The sequence below is a fragment of the Carcharodon carcharias genome, chromosome 7, assembly GCF_017639515.1.
Source record: "Carcharodon carcharias isolate sCarCar2 chromosome 7, sCarCar2.pri, whole genome shotgun sequence".
Classification (NCBI taxonomy): Eukaryota; Metazoa; Chordata; class Chondrichthyes; order Lamniformes; family Lamnidae; genus Carcharodon; species Carcharodon carcharias.
Window position 1 is genome coordinate 190,646,691 of NC_054473.1, and position 23,966 is coordinate 190,670,656.

The 23,966-nt window shown below is 46.7% G+C and overlaps 1 protein-coding gene across 6 annotated transcripts in view; it reads right to left on the bottom strand.

Annotated features, from left to right (window-relative positions):
* Positions 1-2,022: 2,022 nt before the first annotated feature.
* kiaa0513 (KIAA0513 ortholog) overlaps positions 2,023-23,966 on the bottom strand; it is a 160,634-nt gene continuing 138,690 nt past the window's right edge. For all 6 annotated transcript variants that reach the window (XM_041192632.1, XM_041192630.1, XM_041192629.1 and 3 more), the window contains 3 exons: positions 17,172-17,311; positions 11,376-11,528; positions 2,023-3,671 (listed from right to left, as the gene is read on the bottom strand). In XM_041192632.1, coding sequence (XP_041048566.1) covers positions 3,423-3,671; positions 11,376-11,528; positions 17,172-17,311 — 542 coding nt within the window. In that variant the 3' untranslated portion in view covers positions 2,023-3,422. The remainder of the gene's footprint in view (positions 3,672-11,375; positions 11,529-17,171; positions 17,312-23,966) is intronic.

Sequence of the window (23,966 nt, forward strand, 5' to 3'; positions counted from 1 at the left end):
CCCCGGCCCCACCCCCCCCAGCCCCGCCTCCGAGCGAAAGCTACAGAGAATTCTTGTCAAAAGGAAAAGTAATTCCTTATCCCTCAAATGAATTAGGTGAACCTATAGTTATACTTAGGGATACAGGGGCTACCCAAACTCTTTTGCTGTGGAAAGGCCTGACTTTTCCACCAGAATATTCACTAAATGCTAAGGTTTTAGCGAATGGTATTGTCAGGGAGAATATACCCGTATCTTTGCATCTGGAGTGTGATCTAAAGCTTGAATTAGTAAAAGTAGAAGTTGTTCATAGTTTGCCTGTAGACAAAGCTGACTTACTGATCGGAAATGATCTGGTCTGCGCAAAAGTAGTAGCTTCTTAAGTAATTACAGAAAGACCATGTGCAGCCAAGGAGACAGCAGTTGCAGGAAAAGGTTCCAGGAATTTTTCCTCTTTTTTTATTCATTCATGGGATGTGGGCTTCGCTGGCTAGGCCAGTATTTATTGCCCATCCCTAGTTCCCCTTCAGAAGGTGGTGGTGAGCTGCCTTCTTGAACCGCTGCAGTCCATGTGGTATAGGTACACCCACAGTGCTGTTAAGGAGGGAGTTCCAGGGATTTTGACCCAGAGACAGTGAAGGAACGGTGATATATTTCCAAGTCAGGATGGTGAGTGACTTGTAGGGGAACTTCCAGGTGGTGGTGTTCCCATCTGTCTGCTGCCCTTGTCCCTCTAGATGGTAGTGGTCGTGGGTTTGGAAGGTGCTGTCAAAGCAGCCTTGGTGAATTTCTGCAGTGCATCTTGTAGATGGGACAAACTGCTGTCACCGTGTGTCGGTGGTGGAGGGAGTGGATTTGGTGCCAATCAAGTGGGCTGCTTTGTCCTGGATGGTGTCAAGGTTCTCGAGTGTTGTTGGAGCTGCACTCAGCCAGGCAAGTGAGGAGTATTCCATCACAGTCTTGTAGATGGTGGACAGACTTTGGAGAGTTGTGTAGTGACCCAAGCAATGGCTAAACAAGTTTCATCATCGGAGGTAAAATTGGCACTACAAACAAATATTTGGCTATCTGACTCTTTGGGGATTTGGAGAAACTGAAGGAAGTGTTCAGTAGGTCGTCTCTGATTGAGGCTCAGCAAGCTGATCCAGAGTGAAGGAAAGCGGCACAATCAGCTCAACCCGAAGCTGAAGCAGAAGGGCTTCCGGAATGCTACTATACTACTACCAGAGAAACAGGCTCAGGTGAAAACAGAGATCCAATACATGTTAGAAAATCACCTCAGCGAACCCAGTCAAAGCAGCTGGAGATCCCTAGTCGTGTTAGTGCCTGAATAGACGGTTCAACCAGATTCTGCACAGTCTACAGGAAAGTCAAAGCAATAACAAAAGCAGATTGCTATCCAATTCCTTTGTTGGGAGACTGTGTTGACAGAGCTGGCAGTGCCATGTTTCTTAGCAAAATAGATTTGTTGAAGGAATATTGGCAAGTTCTCTTAACACCCCGAGCCAAAGAAATATCAGCCTTTGTCACACAAGACAGTCTTTTCCAATACCGAGTGATGCCATTGCAGCTAAAAAGAAACACACCAGCAACTTTTCAGAGACTAATGAACCAAATGGTGGCCGGTGTTCCTAACTGTGTGGCTTATCTTGATGATGTACATAGACACTTGGAAGGACCACTTAAAACAATCGGATTTGGTAAATAAACTTTACCAAAAGTGCGTTTGTGAAAGCACCAGGTAACTCCAAATTTCACCAAACCCTTCAAAGTAGCAATTGATGCTAGTGACTTGGGGTAGATGCAGTCCTGTCACAACGAGATGGATCAAGTGTAGAAAGGCCAGGCAAGCTGAATCGACACCAAAAAAAAGATACTCTGCAGTGGAAAAGGGAACCCTGGGTTTGCTATTTGCTCTTAAGCATTTTGATGTGTATGTCTGCCATGGATACAGGGAGACACTGGTATATACGGATCACAACCAGCTCCCCCCCAGCCTTTGTGGAAAAATGTAAAAACCAGAATGCCAGACCATTTCAGTGGAGTTTATTATTGCAATCTTATCACAAAGATCGTCCACATTGCGGGGAAAAACAATGTAACTGCCTAGAATTTAACTTAGCTTCAAAATGTCCAAAATGATACAGAGAATAATGGTATTAGTTTTGCATCAATTTTGAATGAATGAATGAGGGTGTGGGTGCATTTTAGTATTTTTGGGGTTTTTTTACGCTCTGTAATGAAACACACAAATTTGGCATTTCATTTTTCCAAGGCAGGAAGTGTCATAAACGCTTTGATCACAGAACATGGTTCATCTTCAATGACTAAGAGCATTCTGGAAGAGTTTGTGTTTTTAAAAGTCTCTGTCCCTTAAATGGTTAATGCAAGGACTCTGGTTGCTGCTGTTTCTGGAAAAGACAGCATTTTACAAGAAAAGGTAATTAAGCAGTTTTAAAGAAGCTGGAAACCCCTTGATCCCAGTGGACTGTGTACAAAAGGGTCACAAGGTGGTTTACAGCGGAGAAACCAACTATATAACCTGGATGCTGTTTTGAGAACTCCGCTATCTATCCTTTTCCTTTGAACCACTGACTTTTATTCTTTTGTCAGAATTCCTATATTTTATTTTATTTTGTTAAGCTTTGCCTTTCTATTTGACAAGTCTGGTTTTATAATAAACTAATAATTTTGTTTATTGAAGAAACCTGGGCATTGAGAGTCATTCAAAGATTCATAGGGAAAGCACGTATTCGGCGGTGTAGCCAGCTGGAGAAACCATTTAAAGATACGTTGTGACCCGTGGTAGTGGAACTAGAGACAGAAAATACACTCCTCCCAGCTCAGTCATAACAATTGTCTGATGGAAGTACCGCACCTAACCCAGCCTAACTCTATCTCACCCAACAGAATTCCACCCCAACTGATCACTTGTCTGAGAGAGTTCAGGGAGCAAGAGATATTTAATTGAGTCACTTTGCATAAACCCATTTCCCAGTCAGCTCACGGTGTCCAAAATCTCTCCCAGGACACAGCCCCTTACTCTGTAAAAAGGCTGATCATTGCAGCAGACAGTACTGAGATAGACTGGCAGGTATTTCTCCTACATTATTCACGGAGCTCCCCATTCTTAGAGCTAAGGCACAACCCTTCTGTGCTGAAACATTGAAATGATTATTTACGGAGTGCTCTGAGAGTACCTCCTGCACACTGGGCTACCTTGTCAATGAAATACAGCAGCTTCCTGTGGCCCACCCCACCCCTACTCTCTCACCCCACCACAAACCCCATTACAATATTTCACACAAGACACCTAAGCAGACTGACCTGGCGTATTGCTTGAGTGAGTGGTAGCCATCTAGCAGTAAAGCCCCCTCACCACGTGTTGCCCGAGTAAAGCTCTGACATTAATAATCCATGATCCACCAGATTCATACCGAGCGTCAGTTTGTTGTTGAGAAGAATTGAGTAATCTGCTGAGCCAGTGCCCTTCCCGTTACTGCTTCCAGCTCCTGTGGCCTGGCAGCACTGAGCTGCTGAATACTGGGGAAGTGCCTCAGGAGACTCATGGCTTTGACTTTCCCAACTCCAGGGATTTGCTGGACGGTGGCCAGGACCCTAGCATCAGACAAACGGGAGCGTGCCCTGTGCTGGAACGGATTGCGACCCTGCTCCCTACTCTCCTCGAGAACCTGCAGGAACAGAGTGTGTAGGGTTAGTTTACACTTCAGAGACAGCACACAGCCCAAATAGAGGGGACTTGAAAGAAAGAGCTTGCATTTCAATTGCATCGTTCATAGCCTCAAGACATCCCAAAGTGTTTATACAGAATATACAGCACAGAAACAGGTCATTTGGCCTAACCACTCCATGCTGGCATTTACGTTGTACATAAAACTACTCCCATCCTTTCTCATCTAATCCAATCAGGATAACTATCTTTCCCCTTCTCTCTTCTTTGATTATTAGCTTTCCCTTAAATGAATCTATATTATTAAGTGCTGTTAAGGCTGTCATTTCAGCCTTCTACTTGAACATCTCAAAAACTAGGGAAGACCTTCTTGTCCAGTTCTGTTGCCGGCTACTCACCCACCAGCCGACGCCAAAATACCTTGGCCTCACTCTTGACCGTACAGTGACCTACCAGCAACAGCACCGGAACACCGGAATCAAGGTCAAGGTGAGAGTGAATCTCATACGCAAACTGGTGAGTAACAGCAGCACCAACACACGACACACTGCTTCATTCACCCTCATCTACCCAACAACAGAATACTGCTGCCCAGCCTGTCTCAGGAGCCAGCACACAAACATGGTCCATATCCACCTTCAGGAGGCCAGGAGGGTTATTTCAGAAACTTTGAGACCAACTCAGCTCGAGCAGCTTCCTGTGCTCACGCACACTGAAAGCTTCCTGATGTCCACAGGGAAAATATCCTCCTCAAAAACACCATCGCTGACAGCTAACAAAGCACTTCCATTGACACAGCGCCACAAAAAAATACCCAAGCACTCGTCTGAAATCCCGTAACCCCGACTGGAACACACTCCACACCCTGATGGACATCCCCACCCCTCAATGGACATCTCCTGGTTGGCAGCAAACATCACCAACTGCAGCCTGCTAACTGACCCGAGCGGTGACGTCTCAGGTTTCAACCTCCCTTGGAAAATCTGTACAACCCTCACCTGCTTAAGTTCAGGCCAGGGAAGAAGTGACCACTTGCTCCACAAGTGGAACATGAGGAACAGCTACACGAATAAAAAAGAATCTAAACTATTTGCTTCAATCACTCCCTGTAAGTTTCATCTTCTCACCACTCTGAGTAAAGACATTTCTTCTGAATTCCCTATTGGATTTCTTGGGGACTATCCTATATCGATGGCCTCTAGTTCTGCTCTTCCCCGCAATTGGAAACATTATCTCTGTATCCACTCTATCAAAAGCTTTTATCATTTTGAAGACCTCGATTAGGTCACATCTCAGGCTTCTCTTTTTAAGAGAAAAGCTCCAGACTGTTTATCCTTTCTCGAAAAGTATAACCTCTCAGTTCTGCTACCATCCTTGTAGATTTTTTTCACCCCTGCCAGTGCCTCTATAATCTTTTTTATAACATGGTGACTAAAACTATTCACAGCACAGACTCACCAACATTCTATACAAGTCTAGCATGGCTCCCCTACTTTTCAATTCTGTTCCTCTCTATATAGATATATTTTGAGATGTGTATTTTTACTCCCAGATCCCTTCTCTCCCATATTTAAATTTTTACTTTCCAAGTATTACCAAAATGCAACACCTCACACTTTATTGGTGTTTAAATTTGTTTGCCAATTATATTCCCACCCTACAAGTTTATTCACGTTCCTCGTCAGTTATCCTTCGCACTGACTAGCCCCTCCTAGTTTGCTGTTGTCCGCAAATTTACAAATTGTGTTTTCGATTCCAAAGCCTTCTGCCACTTTGAATATTCACCCTTTACCTCGGCTCTCTGCTTTCTGCCTTGCAACCAGCTAGAATTCATCTGCTACTTGCCTCTGGCTCCATGTGCTCCAACCTTATTCATTAGCCATTTCCGCCAACTCCAGCATGATGCCACCACAAAACACATCTTCCCTTCGCCCCCCCCCGGTGGCATTCCGCAGGGATTGTTCCCTCCAGGACACCCTGGTCCACTCCTCCATCACCTCCTACACCTCAACCCCCTCCCACGGCACCTTCCCATGCAACCGCAGAAAGTGCAACACCTGCCCCTTCACTTCCTCTCTCCTCACTGTCCATGGGCCTGAATACTCCTTTCAAGTGAAGCAGCATTTCACTTGCACTTCCCTCAATTTAGTCTACTGCATTCGCTGCTCCTAATGCGGTTTCCTCTACATTGGAGAGACCAAACGCAGACTGGGTGACCGCTTTGCAGAACACCTTCGGTCTGTCCACAAGCATGACCCAGACCTCCCTGTCACTTGCCATTTCAACACTCCACCCTGCACTCATGCCCACATGTCCGTCCTTGGCCTGCTGCATTGTTCCAGTGAAGCTCAACGCAAACTGGAGGAACAGCACCTCATCTTCCAACTAGGCACTTTACAGCCTTCCGGACTGAATATTGAATTCAACAATTTTAGATCATGAACTCTCTCCTCCATCCCCACCCCCTTGCCGACCCCCCCTTTTTCCCAATAATTTATATAGATTTTTCTTTTCCCACCTATTTCCATTATTTTTTAATGTATTTCCATCCATTGTTTTATCTCTACCTTTGAGCCTATTTCAATCCCTTCCCCGTACCCCACCCCACCCCCACTAGAGATATCTGTACCTTTATTATCACATTCCTTAGATAATAGCACCACCTTCAACACCTCTTTGTCCTTTTGTCTGTGACATCTTTTGGTTATCTCCACTTATCACTGGCCCTCTATCCAGCTCTACCTGTCCCACGCCCCCTTAAACCAGCTTATATTTCACCTCATTTCTATTTTTCCTTAGTTCTGTTGAAGAATCATATGGAATTGAAACGTTAACTGTGTTCTTCTCCGCAGATGCTGTCAGACCTGCTGAGTTTTTGTGTTTTTGTTTTGGATTTCCAGCATCCGCACTTTTTTGCTTTTATTCATTAGCTTATTGTGTGTTACTTCAGTGAAAGCCTTTTGGAAATCACATCTATTACATTACCCTGATCTACTTCTCTGTTACCTCTTCAAATAATAAGGTTGATCAAGCAAGACTTTCCCCTCTTGAAATGGTGACTATTCATAATTTCTTTGGTTTCTAGATGTTTTTTTATTCTTCAGTCAGGATTCCATTATATTTCTTACACCTGACATTAAGCATGTTTTATAACCAATGAAGTACTTTTTAGGTGTAGTCTGTGTCATAAAGTAGGAAACTCAGTAGCCAATTTGTACACAGCAAAGCTCTGATATACAGAAATGGAATAAATGACCAGGTCAGTACAGACTGAGGAATAAACATTGGTCAGAACTCCCATGCTTTTCTGGGATCTTTTGCACTCACCCAAAAGGAAAGGCAGTGGGTGGAATTTTCCACTCCCACCAACAGCAGGGATCGTGGTAGGCAGGGGTATTAATTTGTGTGATGGGAAAAGTCCGTTTCCTGCTGGCACGAAATTAATTTGGAATTTTGATCTCCCAACTTTGATGGTGGGTTAAAGGCAGGTCAAGTTTCTCACTGATCTATGTCAGGAACTACATTTGCATTCATTTGCATTTCATGAATTCTCTTTAAAAGGCCGACTCACTGGAATTAGGAGGAGGTGGTGGTGTAGTCGTACTGTCACTAGACTGGTAATCCAGAGACCCGGGCCAATGTTCTGGGGACCGGGGTTCGAATCCCACCACAGCAGATGGTGGAATTTGAATTCAATAAAAATCTGGAATTAAAAGTCTAATGATAACCATGAAACGATTGTCGATTATCGTAAAAACCCATCTGGTTCATGAATGTCTTTTAGGGAAGGAAATCTGCCACCAATGTGATTGACTCTTAAAATGCCCTCTGAACAAGGGCAATTAGGGATGGGAAATAAATGCTGGCCTAGCCAGCAATGCCCACATCCCATGAATGCCCAGCAATGCCCACATCCCCGAAAGAAGTGGCCCCGCCAGCAGATTATCTTGTAGATGAGACTCATCTGGTCACAGAGGGAGACAAGACAGGTGGCTCAGGTAAGGGGAGGGGCCAGGGACAGTAACAAGTGTGGGCTCTGAGGGGAGGAAAAGTATGTGGACGAGGATCGTGATAGGGTCCAGAATAATGAGGGGAGGTTCAAGGGTGACAGAAGGGAGAGGAATGGTGATATTAGGTAGGTCAAGGGTGATGGGTGGGGGGGGGGGGGGGGAAGTTGGTGGGTGACAGGGGGAGGATGGAATAGATAGAGTGGACAGGATAAAATTGTTTCCCTTGATGGAGAATTCTAGAACCAAGGGACGTTGATTCAAGATAAGTGGCAGAAGGTGTAGGGGGGACATGAGGGAGATTTTTTTTACACAGAGGGTAGTGGGTGTCTGGAATTTGCTGCCCAAGTTGGTGGTAGAGGCAGAAACTTTAAACTCTTTTAAAAAGTAGCTGGATCTGCACCTTAAATGCTGTAAGCTGCAGGAAGGTGGGATTAGAAAGGGCACCTTGGGTGTCCTCGGTCTGGCACGGACAAGATGGGCCGAATGGCCTCCTTCTGTGCTGTAACTTTTCTATGGTTCTCTGGAAGGCCGTGGAGCGTGTCTGAAAAGTTGCACGCATAATTTTCTCAAGGCTGTTCTTGATAACAGTTGCTCTGGACATGTGAATCCTCAAAGTGGGAGGAGGGTCTTTTCAGGTGGCTGGAATTCAAGGTCAGCACAAGTGGCCGACTGAAGGGACACCTGGTAACTGGATGTCAAAGACGCTCAGTTGTGTTCTCCTCTCTACGGTGAAGGCTGATTTGCAGCAGGTTCATTCCTGACTCATGGGTCTCTTAACATCGAGATCCCAGCAAGGTGTGGCGCTGCCGTTCAATCTGTGCCATTTGTCATCGGCTGCAGTGGGAGGTGGGGGTGAAGGGAGGTGGTGCCTCCAGGGGGCACAGCTGGTGGAAGGCAGCCAACTCGCGACTCCAAACCTCCATCCTCCTGGGTCAAAGGTCATGGCTGACAAGGAACCATGTGTCAGTCTTTCTATTCTGCCAAGGCAACGCTCCCTCCAAAGAGTCTTGAGGGGAGTGGAGACAAGCGAAAAAATGTCTGCGTGAGGCTTCTTACACATCACCCTGGTCAAAGAGCAATGTCTCCATACGCAGTCACGTATGAAGGGGAGGAACACCCATCTCTGGGCCTCCAGGATGTCCTTCACCTGGAAGGGCTAGGGGTGGGGATGCCATGTCTAGACGGAGGCCAGGTGAAGGGTTCAGCACTGGCCGGCTGGAGTGGAGATGGAGGGAAACCTGTAAAGGACATGCTCACTAAACGTATCACTTCAATTCATTTACACATCCACTGAGGCGTTGATGCTGCAGGCTGTGGACAACGCTGCCTTGGGAATGGCTCACAGCCAGATGAGGAGAAGGAGGTTGGCTCAGGGCCATGAGCAGCACAAGGCAGTGGGGCCTCTAGAAGGGCAAGAGGCTGGTGAACACGGTCCACTGCAGCGGTGAGCATTGGCCCGACCATGGGTATATTGCTGGCCGGCAGCGCTCTTATCTTGAGATGAACGAGAGGCAATGCCAGAGGAACCCCCGTATGTCCCGGGATGTGGTTTCTCACATCTGCCAGCTTCTCCTGTACGAGCTGCGGCCGCACAGACTCTGGAGGAGTAATACGGGACTCCTGGCCTGCACCCAGTGAATGTCTGTCCAGGGGCCCTTTAAATATGGTGCCATGAAGCAACAGTGGGGCAGGTGATTTCCTGTCCGCTCCACCACGAGAGTCACCAAGCTCCTTGGTAACGCATAATTAATAAGCTGATAAGAAGGTCGCGCGCGCGCCCGCCTCGCCAACTCCGCGCGCGCGCGCCCGCCTCGCCAACTCCGCGCGCGCGCGCCCGCCTCGCCAACTCCGCGCGCGCGCGCCCGCCTCGCCAACTCCGCGCGCGCGCGCCCGCCTCGCCAACTCCGCGCGCGCGCGCCCGCCTCGCCAACTCCGCGCGCGCGCGCCCGCCTCGCCAACTCCGCGCGCGCGCGCCCGCCTCGCCAACTCCGCACGTTCGCCCGCCTCGCCAACTCCGCACGTTCGCCCGCCTCGCCAACTCCGCACTTTCGCCCGCCTCGCCAACTCCGCACGTTCGCCCGCCTCGCCAACTCCGCACGTTCGCCCGCCTCGCCAACTCCGCACGTTCGCCCGCCTCGCCAACTCCGCACGTTCGCCCGCCTCGCCAACTCCGCACGTTCGCCCGCCTCGCCAACTCCTCGCGTGCGCGCCCGCCTCGCCAACTCCGCGCGTGCGCCCACCTCGCCAACTCCACGCGTGTTCGCCCACCTCGCCAACTCGGCGTGTGTTCGCCCACCTCGCCAACTCGGCGTGTGTTCGCCCACCTCGCCAACTCCGCGTGTGCGCCCACCTCCTCGCATGTTCGTCCACCTCGCCAACTCCTCGAGTGTTCGCCCACCTCGCCAACTCCGCGTGTGTTCGCCCACCTCGCCAACTGTGTGTGTTCACCCACCTTGCCAACTCCGCGTGTGTTCGCCCACCTCGCCAACTCCGCGTGTGTTCGCCCACCTCGCCAACTCCGCGTGTGTTCGCCCACCTCGCCAACTCCGCGTGTGTTCGCCCACCTCGCCAACTCCGCGTGTGTTCGCCCACCTCGCCAACTCCGCGTGTGTTCGCCCACCTCGCCAACTCCGCGTGTGTTCGCCCACCTCGCCAACTCCGCGTGTGTTCGCCCACCTCGCCAACTCCGCGTGTGTTCGCCCACCTCGCCAACTCCGCGTGTGTTCGCCCGCCTCGCCAACTCCGCGCGTGTTCGCCCGCCTCGCCAACTCCGCGCGTGTTCGCCCGCCTCGTCAACTCCGCGCGTGTTCGCCCGCCTCGCCAACTCCGCGTGTGTTCGCCCGCCTCGCCAACTCAGCGTGTGTTCGCCCGCCTCGCCAACTCCGTGTGTTCGCCCGCCTCGCCAACTCAGTGTGTGTTCGCCCGCCTCGCCAACTTCATGTCAACTCTCCCACCCACCACTGCACGTGGTCTCTAGAATGGAAAAGTCTGCCCAGCATCTTTGGTATGTGGGATGATGCCAGACAAATGAGGGAGAAATGAAACATGTAAAGAAACTAAAGATGAGTTTTTAAAAAAAATCTGTAAATGGTAACAACAGAATCATTCTCAGAATCACTGGCCTGTTATGGGGACAGTGATCATGATCTGAAGTCATTTCCCTTTTGCCTTGCACCATCATCCCCGTTAACAATGAATCTCCCTGGGCCTCCACACTATCACAGACCTGCCCTGTTATTCTTTCCTCCCCTCTCCCTGAGTACTTGCTGAAAAACAGTTACATCTCTAACTTCAAGTTCTAACGAGAGGTCACTGGCCTTATCAGGGGTAATTAGGAATGGGTAATAAATGCCGGCCTTGTCAGCAATTCCCACAGAATTGGGAACGAATATAAAAGGAAACTTTAATTCTCTCCCCCTCTCTCTCCACAGACCTACACAGTATTTCTAGCGTTTATTAATTTGAAAGAAATATTAGGGCAGGTAATCAAAAGCCTGGTTAAAGAGCTTTTAAGGAATGTATTAAAAAGTGGAGAGAGAGGAAGAGAGTATGAGAGGTTGAGGGAGGAAATTCCAAAGCTTAGAGCCTAGGCTGCTGAAGGCACAGCTGCTAATTGTGAGGGTGAACGAAATAAGGATGCAGAAGGGAGCAGAATCGAAGGAATGCATCAAAACAACATGGCAAACAGCCCTTACCAACTGGGTGATGAGATGTGAGGCCTCAGTCTGGCTGGCTACAGGCAGCAGCGTCATGCCCAGCTCCAACACCACAAACCTCTGCACCTCAGGGAAGTACTGCTCACTCAGCTGGGTCTTTTCCAATACAATTATTCCATTTAAAGTGCTCGCCTGGATTCAATGTGGGGAGAAGAAGCAGGTGAAAATGTTTGAAAAAGTGCACAGGTCATTTAATCTATAATTAATTAGGGATATGTCACTGTTAACTTCACCCACAGGGATCCTGCACACACTCAAAAACCGCACTAAACCTTTTCATTTTCACATTCTGCCCCACCAAGGTTCTCCATCTCGGGCAGCCACTGATTGCTACAGAGCTAACCCTCTAACAGTAGGGTGTGTTCCGATATGCCTTTCAGGGATGGAAACATGACATCACTCGACAGGAAGTTTGTTATGATCCAGCCTCAATTTCACTTTGGTCTGTGAACAGAACACAGCACACACAGCTCTCCTGATGTTTTTAGGTTTCCTATACACACGTATTGATTCTCATGTGCCTAGTTTAAATAAATGAACCCACAACATGTTTACACAATCCCTCATGAGCGATTGGTACCTTTATATTGTTATAAAAACACCACATGGTGATCAGCGGTGGTAAAACAACCTGGCAGCAGGAACATGAAGAGTCTTAGATGGTGTTACATGGCCTGAGACCACCCTCGGTGTTTTGGTCAGACCATACTGGAGCCACAGTGTCGGAAAGTGTTGAAAATGCAGTGGCTGACTGCACAAAAAAGCTTGGAAGACACAGGCTGGGATAGTACTGAATTGAAGAGCTGTAAGCAGATGGATCCATCGTGGTGAAGAGGACAGTATGTCATGAGAACGAGCACCAGGTCAGCTCAGTGAGGAAAAGCAAGTGACCAGTGGGTGGGCCGGATCGATAGTGAGTGAGGAAGAGTCAAACAAAAAAAAAACAAACAAAACCATCATAAAATCAGACCAGACGGGGTTGCAGTTATAACAGGTGAAGCTTCGGTAAAGCTTGCAAAAGTGGCTACAGCGACAATCATCCCAGGTACTAAAGGAGGAGGAAGGTCAAAGGGAAATTGTCAGGATGTCCACAAACCTCCCCAGTTTAAACTGGACTGCAGCTGCCCTAGTATCCAAATTCAGAATGTTTAAACAGCGTACAGAGCTGTGGTTTCTTGATTCAGGTGTGTCTGAACCAGACAAGCAGGCTATAAAAATTCACCTAGCAATTTGGAATGAAGGTCTACAGAGGCTGAACACGTCAGGATTAACAGCAGAAGAGCTAATGGATCCCCAAAAGTTATGGACTACATTGGAAGGCCGCTTCAGAATCAGGTTAAATTTCCGTATTCATCGATTAGAGTCCATGTCATTTTAATAACAGCTTAGAGAATCCATAGACCACTCCATCAGCAGATACAGAGAAAAGGGTACATACTGTGACTTTTTCAAATTCAGAACTAGCAGACAGAATTGTTCAGTTCGTGGCAGACAGAATTGTTCAGTTCGTGATCACATCCACTCCCATGAAAACATTCCAGAAAGATCCGCTAGACAAACCCAAAACATATAGCATCACAGAACTACAGGATGGACTTAAGTATAAAGCAATCCTCACAGGTCAACAAAACTTACAGGTCCCAAGTACAACCCCAATTGTTGACACACTCACTGGAACACCCAAGCCTAGCAAGACATGAGGAAGGCGTGGCCTTCTGCATGCACCAAGGAAATGCCCAGCTTTTCATCAATTCTGCAAGGCCAGAAAGGGCCATTGGCAGTGACTAGAGCAAAGGCTGATGCAGCTACAAAGATCCGTGCACTGCTCCATACAGACTGTTCACAACAGGTACCTCCAAGTAATAAGAACAACCATCCGGTATCCCATCAGAAACATATACATGAGGTGATTGACAAACCAGAAAATGACAATAACATGCACAATGAGGCAAAGAGCGGTGAACACGTTTCACATCCTCAATCTCGTGGAAAACACAGACATTGTCACACTGTCCGGAGTTGTTGCCAAGATTAAAATTATCTCCCCTAAGAAAGTTGGTGACTATTTGTCATTGGCCGAGATTGATGCAGGGGCAAGAGCCAACATCCTACCTCTGTGGATTCTAAAAGACATGTATCCACAGACATGGAAGGCCATGGCAAAACCTACTAATGCGCAACTTTCAGTGTACACTGATTCCATGTGTAGGATCCATAGTCCTGGGGTGCAAGTACAATCAATCCTCCTGGGTGTCACAAATGTTCTACACTGTGGAGACTAAAGGCCCGGCAATTGCAGGTCTACCGACATGTTGTGACCTCACACTAATGACAATCCATGGAATTAATCAGACTTCACAAGGCAGATCAAGCAGATCAACCTCAGAAACTAGCCCCATCACCTCAGTTCATGACCTAACACCGAAAACATCCAGAATGTTTGAACAAAATTGGCAGTTTCAATGGAGCTGCAACATTACACTTGCAGGAGAATGCAAGTCAGTCAATTGATCTGATATATTTTGCACAATGCTAGTCTCAACATCTACCAGAAGAAATGGTTAAAGATTCCACACTACAGAAACTGTGGAAAACCATCATTGAAGGATTATCTGATTCAATTCAGCATGTCCACGAACACATGAGACCATTTTCACCTTACTGGGATGAGCTAGGCATCTCCTGGGGAGTCATTTTCAAAGGCAGGCAGGTTATCATACTAGAACTTTGCGATTTGATATTCTTCAACAGTTTCATCGCTCATGCATGGTCATAAATCGGATGAAAAGACTTGCAAGAGAAGCTGTCTATTAGCTGGGTATGAAAAATGACACTGAAGTATTCATCAAGAAGTGCGAGGCACATCAAGAGCATGTGCCAAGTCAGCACAAAGATCCACTGATTCCACATGAAGTTCCTACCCATCCTTGGTCTAAAATCACATCCGACCTCTTTTATGTCCATGGCACTAACTTCATCGTCATTGTCGGCTACTTTAACAATTCTCCCATTATTCGACAATTGCACAATGCATCAACCACAACTGTCAGGCACACTCTAAGTGCTATTTTCAGTTTATTCATTGTGCCTAGAGAGATCATTACGGATACAATTTGTTGGTAAACCATTTCAGGATGTGTGAGAAGTGGAATATCGATCACACCAGTTCTTCTCCTCATTACCCTAGATCTAATGGCCTAGTTGAATGAATGATTCACACAGTGAAATCCCTAAATCTCAAATGTAGACAGACCAAGCAAGATTTACACATTGCAATGTTACATCTGAGACTCACACCTTTAAGTGTAACTATTCCATCATCGGCAGAGTTCATGTTTGGCAGACCAGTGCATATCAATTTATCTACTCTTTCCACTCTCTCAGAAACTAGAGAGAAACTTTTAAAACTGCAAGAGAAGATGACCAACGTGCACAATAAAAATACAGGTACAGAATTGCAAGTTTATAGTTGGGACAAGAAGTTCACATCCAGGATCTCACAGAAGGTTCGTGGCAACCAGCCGAGGTAACAAGGATTTGTTCAGAACCAAAGTCCTATGAAGTCATTACACACAAAGGCACAACAGTGAGGTGTAACCCAGGGCAACTCAGATACACTCCAGGTCCTCAACCACTGTACAGTCCTATTGCATCAAGAACTAGATCCCAAATTAAACCAGGAATAACATCCCCACAGGTCACTGTGAGCAATCAAGGTAACCTCCAGACAAGGTTACCATTGCAAGATCAGGCCGTACCAGCAGATTACCTCTACGTACCAGCAGATTACCTCTACGTACCAGCAGATTATCTCTACGTACCAGCAGATTACCTCTACGTTTTACAGACTGATAGCTTCACCAGTCCTATGCACTTATGTAATGATGACTAAACACGAGCATGTATTGTAAATAGTTTTACTTCTTTGGAAGGGGGAAAGTATCTTTAAAAAGAAAGGGGGATGGTGTAATGTGCCTTTAAGGGATTGCAGCATGACATCACTAGAAGGGAAGTGTACCATGTGATCCAGTCAGGTTCACTTTGGCCTGTGAGCAGAATACAACTCTGCTGCTGATGTCTTAAAGCTCTCTATCCATGTATAAATGTTCTTATGTGTCCAGTTTAAATAAACAAACACAAAATGTGCTTACACAATCCCTTAAGTGATTGGTACCTTTATATCATTATAAAAACACAACAGGATGATGTCTAAAGAATGTTGTCTGATACATTAGCTGCATGTGGTGAACTGGGAATCCAGCTGTGGTCAACCAAAATTCTCAGTGAATTGATAAGTAGAGAAATGATGGTAAATTTATACTGAACATTGGTTAGGCCTTGGGGTTTGAGGACACCTTCCACATTGATAATCAGTTTCATACAATGAATGAAATTATGAACACAATAACCATTGTAGACCAGCAAAGTCCCACAGCCAACACAAAGATAAATGATCAGTTTTGGCAGTGTTCATTGAATGAGAAATGTTGGCCTGGATACAAAGAAAACTCTGAATCTTCAAACAGTATTGTGGGATCTTCCCTGACCAGTGAAGCAGATTGGATTCAATTTAACATCTGTTCAAATGTCTCTAATCTGGTGCTTTTTAAAAATTATTTAAAACATTATTTTCAAACTACACACAGATCAGCAGAAAAAAATCCATTTATTCCTTCTCCTGCCTGCCATCTCCAAAATGTCACAGTGTAACCAGCAGGTGGTCAGCACACACTCAGCTCTGATACAGCTCTGGAGACAGATGTTAGCACAGCAGGAATCTCCTTCCCTGAGGGGGTGCCATTTTGACCCTATGTGGAACTTTACACCAATGGGCACTCTGCCCCTCCCCTCAAAACTACTCGGAGAAAACATGGACTGCACCTTAGTGATCTTGTTCTGGACAGCTAATGCATCCCAGCGCTCCATACATTTTCCGATACCAATATAATACCACGCCCACCAAACTGACCAGCCATCTCCAGCAGCTCAGTGTGGTACCGAAGGATTCTGCTGGGTTACCTAATGTCAGTTTGGGTTGCATTGGAAGAGTAAAAATTGACCATAGCAACCCTGCACTGGGAAGAGGGAATAATCCTTAATCCTTGACCAGGAACTCTGTCCCAGTGATTGCTGCTGGAACAGAAGGACAGGAAAGCTATTCCCCCCTCAACACTGTTCCACTATTCAATTAGATTACAGCTAAACTGAACCTCAAGCCCATTTTCCCACCTTGGTTCTATTTCACTTGATTCTCTTACCTAACAAGAATGTATTAATTTCAATTGACACCTCCCCCACCCTCTCCCCAAAACATCAGAGAGAGATACACACAGAGGGATGTGAGGGAACACCCTTTTACACAGTGAGAGGTAACGACCTGGATCTCACTGCCTGCGATGGTGGTGGAAGTGGAGCTATCAATGATTTCAAAAGTGCATTTGAGGGAAATAAACCTGCAGGGTTATGGGGCGAGCACGGGGACAGGGGACTGACTGGATTTCCCTGTGGAGAGCCGGTATGGACTCAGAGGATTACATAAAATATATGGCACAGAAACAGGCCATTCTGCCCAACCTGTCCTTGCTGGTGTTTATGCTCCACTCAAGCCTCCTCCCAACTTTTCTCATCTAAAACCACAATCAATAGAGTCAATGGGTTGAACGGCCCCTCCTGTACAGTTATGACTCTATGAGGAACTTTTCACAAATCGGCAGCGCCTTAGCAGCAGAGAAATCTATAGTCATTATTTTTTAATTAAATGAAGTGGCCACATACCTTCCGAAATTGGACAAGCTTTCTTTTATAGGTGTTTCCAACCACGAGATCAGCCTCAGAAACATATAAAACACACAGCCGTTTGGAGATGTGGAAATCAACCAAACCCAAACCATCTTCATAAATAACTGCAATCCGACCTGCAAAAATAAACACAAAGGTGATTAACTAGCATCTTTGGACAGTCATTTGGTTTGGTGGTTTACTGTATGTTAGAAGGACGCAGCAGGGATAAGGTTGTGAGGTGGTAATAGCACCAGACTAGCGACCCACAAGTCACAAGTCCAAATTCCATCATCTCAAACTAAATTTCAGAAATCTAGTTAGCCTGTGGCCAAACACCAGGAAAAGTGATGTTGAATAGAGAAAGTCAATGTCCATTAGAGAACATGCTATCTGAGCTTCATCTGGTCTGCATGTGCCTACAGTCCCATGTTATATAATTCACATTAACTTCAAGGCAATAAATGCAGCCAGGAACATTGCAACAGAATCACCGTTACTATTCCAGGATCTCAACAGGTGACAAGGACACCGTTCACGCCTTCGGGTAGTTGAAGGACACGGGGGCAGGACAGTCACTCCAGGGAGAGAGCAGGCAGAGAGGTCACTGCAGCATTTGGACACAGCAGTGTTTCAGGGAAAAGATCATCACATCCTTTCCATTAGATGGTGGACTCTCTCCAATCCCTGACAATGGTAACTCCAGGGAGAGGGCAAAACATAAAAATTAGCAGCTACTGTCACGGAGTATTTTCCTGACATTTCTCCCTAATTCCTTAAATTATCCACAATAGATTGCTGGACTAACTGCCCTCGCTTTTTCCCCCCAATGTCCTTTGTAACCCTATTATTGCTGCCACCTCATGCTCAGCTGCACACGTGCACCATCGTGGGCTTTGAAGTTTTAATGTCATACAGCAGAACTTTGAGAGTTCAGACAAGGCTGGAAGACCATCTCGATCTACTAGCCTAATCCCAGGACACAGGAGGCTGATCCTCCAACTTGCTATAGCTTATATGCTGTAGAAGCACTTCCCATCTCCCACACGCTGGAATTTCATATAACACAGGACTGGATTTAAGGATTCAACCAAAAGACCAGCTTCTTCCCCAAGCGGAGAAAGAAGATGATAAGAATGGAGCCTGTCTCTTTGCTACTGGCTTCAAGCAGCTCATTTTCTCAACTTGGGAATGGTATGTAACACTGAGTGTTCACATATTTCTAAACATTTCTCATGTTCAGCAGAAACTATGACCCTGCCACTTGGCAATGCAGTTAAAGTAACTCAGTAACGTGAGGTACAGCACCACCGAGAGGCTGCAGTCAGTATAGAACATAACCATTCAGCCACAACTGTCATTTATAAAGTGCTTCGCAAATACCTCCTAGATCCTCCACAGAGGAAAAAGGGAAATGAAGCAGAGACTGCCATGTTAGAGTGGGGCTCCTGAGCCACGCCAGGTGATGCTAAACACAGAGCTGACCACCACAGCACAAACCATTACCTTACAAGATGGAAGCTATCACCACCTTTTAGATCCTTTAGAGGAAAATGAGTGAACAAAATGTAGCTAAAAGGAATAAATGAACAGACAGCAAGTTGTGAGACGAGAGTTAGGAGGGAGCGACTGCTTATAAAGATAGGTTTATAAAGGTGAAGTGCCGAGAGGTTGGGGAGGGAGCTCCACTGAGGTTAACACAGCTGCCAATGATGGATCAGGAGAGGATGGAGACATGAAAGATCACAGTTGGAACTTTGAAGGATACATGGGAGGGTACAGGTATGGTGGCAATTTCAAAGATAGAGCAGGGTAAAACCACAGTGCGATATGAAGGTGAGGATTTGAATGTGCTGAGAGACTGAGCCAGTGGAGGTCAGTGAGGACTAAGATGATGGGCAAGTGGGGGGACAGGGTATGTGAGCTGAGTTTTCTATGGAGTATGAAAAAGCAATGAGAACAGTGTGGGAAAAACCACGTTGAGGGAAAAGAATAACATGGACAATAGCTTCAAGGAGAGGGGGAATGAGGCAGGATCAGGAGAGAAGGGTAGGCAAACTGAGGGCAAGAAGGGAGCAGCTGTCGAGTTGGACGCATGTGATCTTTGTGATGGAGAGAATGTGGGGGATGAACCTCAGCTGTGGTACTGCAGAACAGGACAACAAGCTTTAACACAGCCTTGGTTTATCTGGAGAGAACAGACAGGGAAGAGAGTGGAGCTTGTGACAAGGACTGAAATGACTGTTTCATCCCAATATTTGCTGTGGAAATCTTGACTCTGATCTTGATGTCAAATCAGCAATCTGTCAGGACGCAGATGTTGAGAAGCTTAGTGCAGAGATACAGCTGGATGTCACACTGCACCTAACGCCGTGCCTGAAAATGAAATAGAATACAGATAAGGAAGAGGATGAAACCAAACATATATCACCAAGAATCGATGGGCTGAATGGCTTCCTCCTGTTCCTATGATAATATCATGGTGGAAAGCAAAGCCAAGGCTAGAGATGTGCTGGCTGCAGTCGGACAGGTCAGAGACCAACCACTAGGCAGTCTCAGAGCTGGACTGAGTCAGAGGAGAGGAAACAGGGGGAAGATGTTGATGCCACAGAGAATTCCCAGAGAACAAAAAGGAATCAAATGCTACAAGCCCATTCACACAAGAGGTGTGAACTTCTTGTACTTTAACCAGGAGAGTAACCGTGCAGTGAGCAGGCCAGAAACTTTTTTTAAAAAAATTCATTAATGGGATGTAGACTTCCCTGGCTGGGCCAGCATTTATTGCCCACCCCTAGTCGCCTTTGAGAAGCTGATGGTGAGCTGCCTTCTTGAACCACTGCAGTCCATGTGGTGTAGGTACACCCACAGTGCTGTTAGGATTTTGACCCAGCGACAGTGAAGGAACGGTGATATATTTCCAAGTCAGGATGGTGAGTGACTTGGAGGGGAACTTCCAGGTGGTGGTGTTCCCATGTGCCTGCTGCCCTTGTCCTTCTAGATGGTAACGGTCATGGGTTTGGAAGGTGCTGTCGAAGGAGCTTTGGTGAATTCCTGCAGTGCATCTTGTAGATGGTACACACTGCTGCTACTGTGTGTTGGTGATAGAGGGAGTGAATGTTTGTGGATGTGATACTAATCAAGCGGGCTGCTTTGTCCTGAACAGTGTCAAGCTTCTTGAGTGAGTGTAGTGTGAGCTGCATTCATCCAGGCAAGTGGGGAATATTCCATCACACTCCTAACTTGTGCCTTGTAGATGATGAACAGGCTTTCAGGAGTCAGGAGGTGAGTTACTCATTGCAGGATTCCTAGCCTCTGATCTGCTCCTGTAGCCACAGTATTTACATGGCTAGTGCAGTTCAGCTTCTGGTCAATGGTAACCCCCAGATGTTGACAGTGGGGGATTCAGTGATGATAATGCCATTGAACGTCAAGGGGTGATGGTTAGATTCTCTTTTGAAGATGGTCATTGCCTGGCACTTGTGTGGCACGAATGTTACTTACCACTTATCAGCCCAAGCCTGGATATTGTCCAGGTTTTGCTGCATTTGGACATGGACTGCTTCAGTATCTGAGGAGTCACAAATGGTGCTGAACATTGTGCAAACATCAGTGAACATCCCCACTTCTGACCTCATGATGCAAGGAAGGTCATTGATGAAGCAGCTGAAGATGGTTGGGCCAAGGACACTACCCTGAGGAACTCCTGCAGTGATGTCCTGGAGCTGAGATGACTGACTCCAACAACCACAACCATCTTGCTTCATGCTAGGTATGACTCCAACCAGTGGAGAGTTTTCCCCCGATTCCCCTTGACTGCAGTTTTTCTAGGACTCCTTGATGCCACACTCAGTCAAATGCTGCCTTGATGTCACGGGCAGTCACACTCACCTCACCTCGGGAGTTCAGCTCTTTTGTAAATGTTTGGACCAAGGCTGTAATGAGGTCAGGAGCTGAGTGGCCCTGGCGGAACCCAAACGGGCATCAGTGAGCAGGTTACTGCTAAGCAAGTGCCGCTTGATAGCACTGTTGATGACTCCTTCCATTACTTTTCTGATGATGGAGAGTAGACTGAAGGGGCAGTAATTGGCCGTGTTGGATTTGTCCTGCTTTTTGTGTACAGGACACACCTGGGCAATTTTCCACATAGCCGAGTAGATGCCAGTGTTGTAGTTGTACTGGAACAGCTTGGCTAGGGGCACGGCAAGTTCTGGAGCACAAGTCTTCAGTGCTATTGTTGGAATATTGTCAGGGCCCATAGCCTTTGCAGTATCCAGTGTCTTCAGCCGTTTCTTGATATCACGCAGAGTGAATCGAATTGGCTGAAGACTGGCATCTGTGATGCTGGGGACCTCCAGAGGAGGCAGAGATGGATCATCCACTTGGCACTTCTGGCTGAAGATTGTTACAAATGCTTCAGCCATATCTTTTCACTAATGTGCTGGGCTCCTCCATCATTGAGGATGGGGATATTTATGGAGCCTCCTCCTCCAGTGAATTGTTTAATTGTCCACCAACATTCACGACTGGATGTGGCAGGACTGCAGAGCTTAGATCTGATCAGTAGGTTGTGGGATCGCTTAGCTCTGTCTATCATTTGCTGTTTATGCTGTTTGGCATGCAAGTAGTCCTGTGTTATAGCTTCACCAAGTTGACACCTCATTTTTAGGTATGCCTGGTGCTGCTCCTGGCATGCCCTCCTGCACTCTTCATTGAATCAGGATTGACCCTGGCTTGATGGTAATGGTAGAGTGAGGTCATGAATTAACAGATTGTGTTAGAGTACAATTCTGCTGCTGCTGATGGCCCACAGCACCTCATGGATGCCCAGTCTTGAGTTGCTAGATCTGTTCAAAATCTATCCCATTTAGCACAGTGGTAGTGCCACAGAACACAATGGAGGGTATCTTCAATGTGAAGACAGGACTTCGTCTCCACAACCACTCTGTGGTGGTCACTCCTACCGATACTGTCATGGACAGATGCATCTGTAGCAGGCAGGTTGGTGAGGATGAGATCAAGTATGTTTTTCCCTCTTGGTTCCCTCACCACCTGCCACAGACCCAGTCTAGCAGCTACGTCCTTTAGGACTTGGTCAGTACTTGTGCTACTGAGCCACTCTTGGTGATGGACATTGAAGTCCCCCACCGAGTACATTCTGCGCCCCTGCCACCCTCAATGCTTCCTCCAAGTGCTGTTCAACATGGAAGAGCACTGAATCAACAGCTGAGGGAGGGCTGTACATGGTAAATCAGCAGGAGGTTTCCTTGCCCATGTTTGACCTGATGCCATGAGATTTCCTGGGGTCTGGAGTCGATGCTAAGGACTCCCAGGGCAACTCCCTCCCGGCTGTATACCGCTGTGCCGCCGGGTCTCTGCCCTGCCAGTGATGATGGTGTTTGGGACATGTTCAGTAATATAAGATTCTGTGAGGATGACTGTTGCTTGACTAGTCTGTGATGGCACTAGCCCCCAAATGTTCATAAGGAGGACTTTGCAGGATCGACAAGACTAAGTTTGCCATTGTCGTTTCTGGTGCCTAAGTCAATGCCGAGTCGTCTGTCTGGTTTCATTTCCTTTGAGGCTTTGTAGCAGTTTGATACAACTGAGTGGCTTGTTCAACCACATTGCTGTGGGTCTGGAGTCACATGTAGGCCAGACCAGGTAAGCACGGCAGACAGTGGTGTACCTTTAGTGAACAATAATTGACAATGGTTTCATGGTCATCATTTGACTCTTGATTCCAGATTTTTATTGAATTCAAATTCCACCATCGGCCAAGATGGGATTCAAACCTGGGTCCCCAGAGCATTACCCTGGGTCTCTGGAATACTAGTCCAGTGACAATACCACTACGACATCGCCTCCCCTGCACTGTACTGAAGGAATTCAAACAAGGAACTTTAGGACACAAAGACACATTCAAGGATATTTATTTCAAATAGCCTCTAGGAGACAGTGACCATTGTATCAAGGTTTAGGTTAATCATGGAAAAAGACAGAACAATCCAGAGCAGGGATAATTAATTGGAGGAAAGCCAACTTCAATGGGATGAGAATGCATCTGAGTCGAGTGTTGGCAGATAAAACGGTGGCTGAACAATGGGCCACCTTCAAAGAAAAAGTATTGCAGGTAATGTCAAAGTATATTCCCTTGAAGGGGAAAGGTAGGATAAATAAATCCAGAGCGTCCTGGATAACAAGAGAGAAAGAGGTAAAGATGAAAAGAAAGAAGTGCGCGTATGATAGACGTCGTGTAGAAAATACAATGGAGAATCAGGCTGAATATAGAAGGACCAGAGGGGAAGTGAAGAAACTAATAAAAAGAGCAAGGAGGGGGCATGAAAAGAGACTGGCAGCGAACATAAAAGAGGATCCCAAGGTCTTGTATAGGCATGTAAATAATAAAAGGGTGGTAAAAGAAGGAGGGTTGATTATGGACAAAAAAGGGGACTTGCATGTGGAGGCTGGAGAAATAGCAGAGGTTTTAAATGACTACTTTAGATCTGTCTTTATAAAGGAAGAACTTGCTACGCAGGCCAAAGTGAGAGTGGGGGTAAATGGTACACCAGAAGAACTTACAATTGAGTGGAAGGGGGTGTTAGAAAGGTTATCTTTACTTCAAATAGATAAGATACCAGGACAGGATGAGATGCATCCAAGGGTACTGAGGGAAGTGAGAGTGGAAATTGCAGACACTAGTGATAATCTTCCAGTCTTCCTTAGAACAGGGGAGGTGCCAGAGGACTGGAGAATTGCGAATGTTACACCCTTGTTCACAAAGTGGTGCAAGGA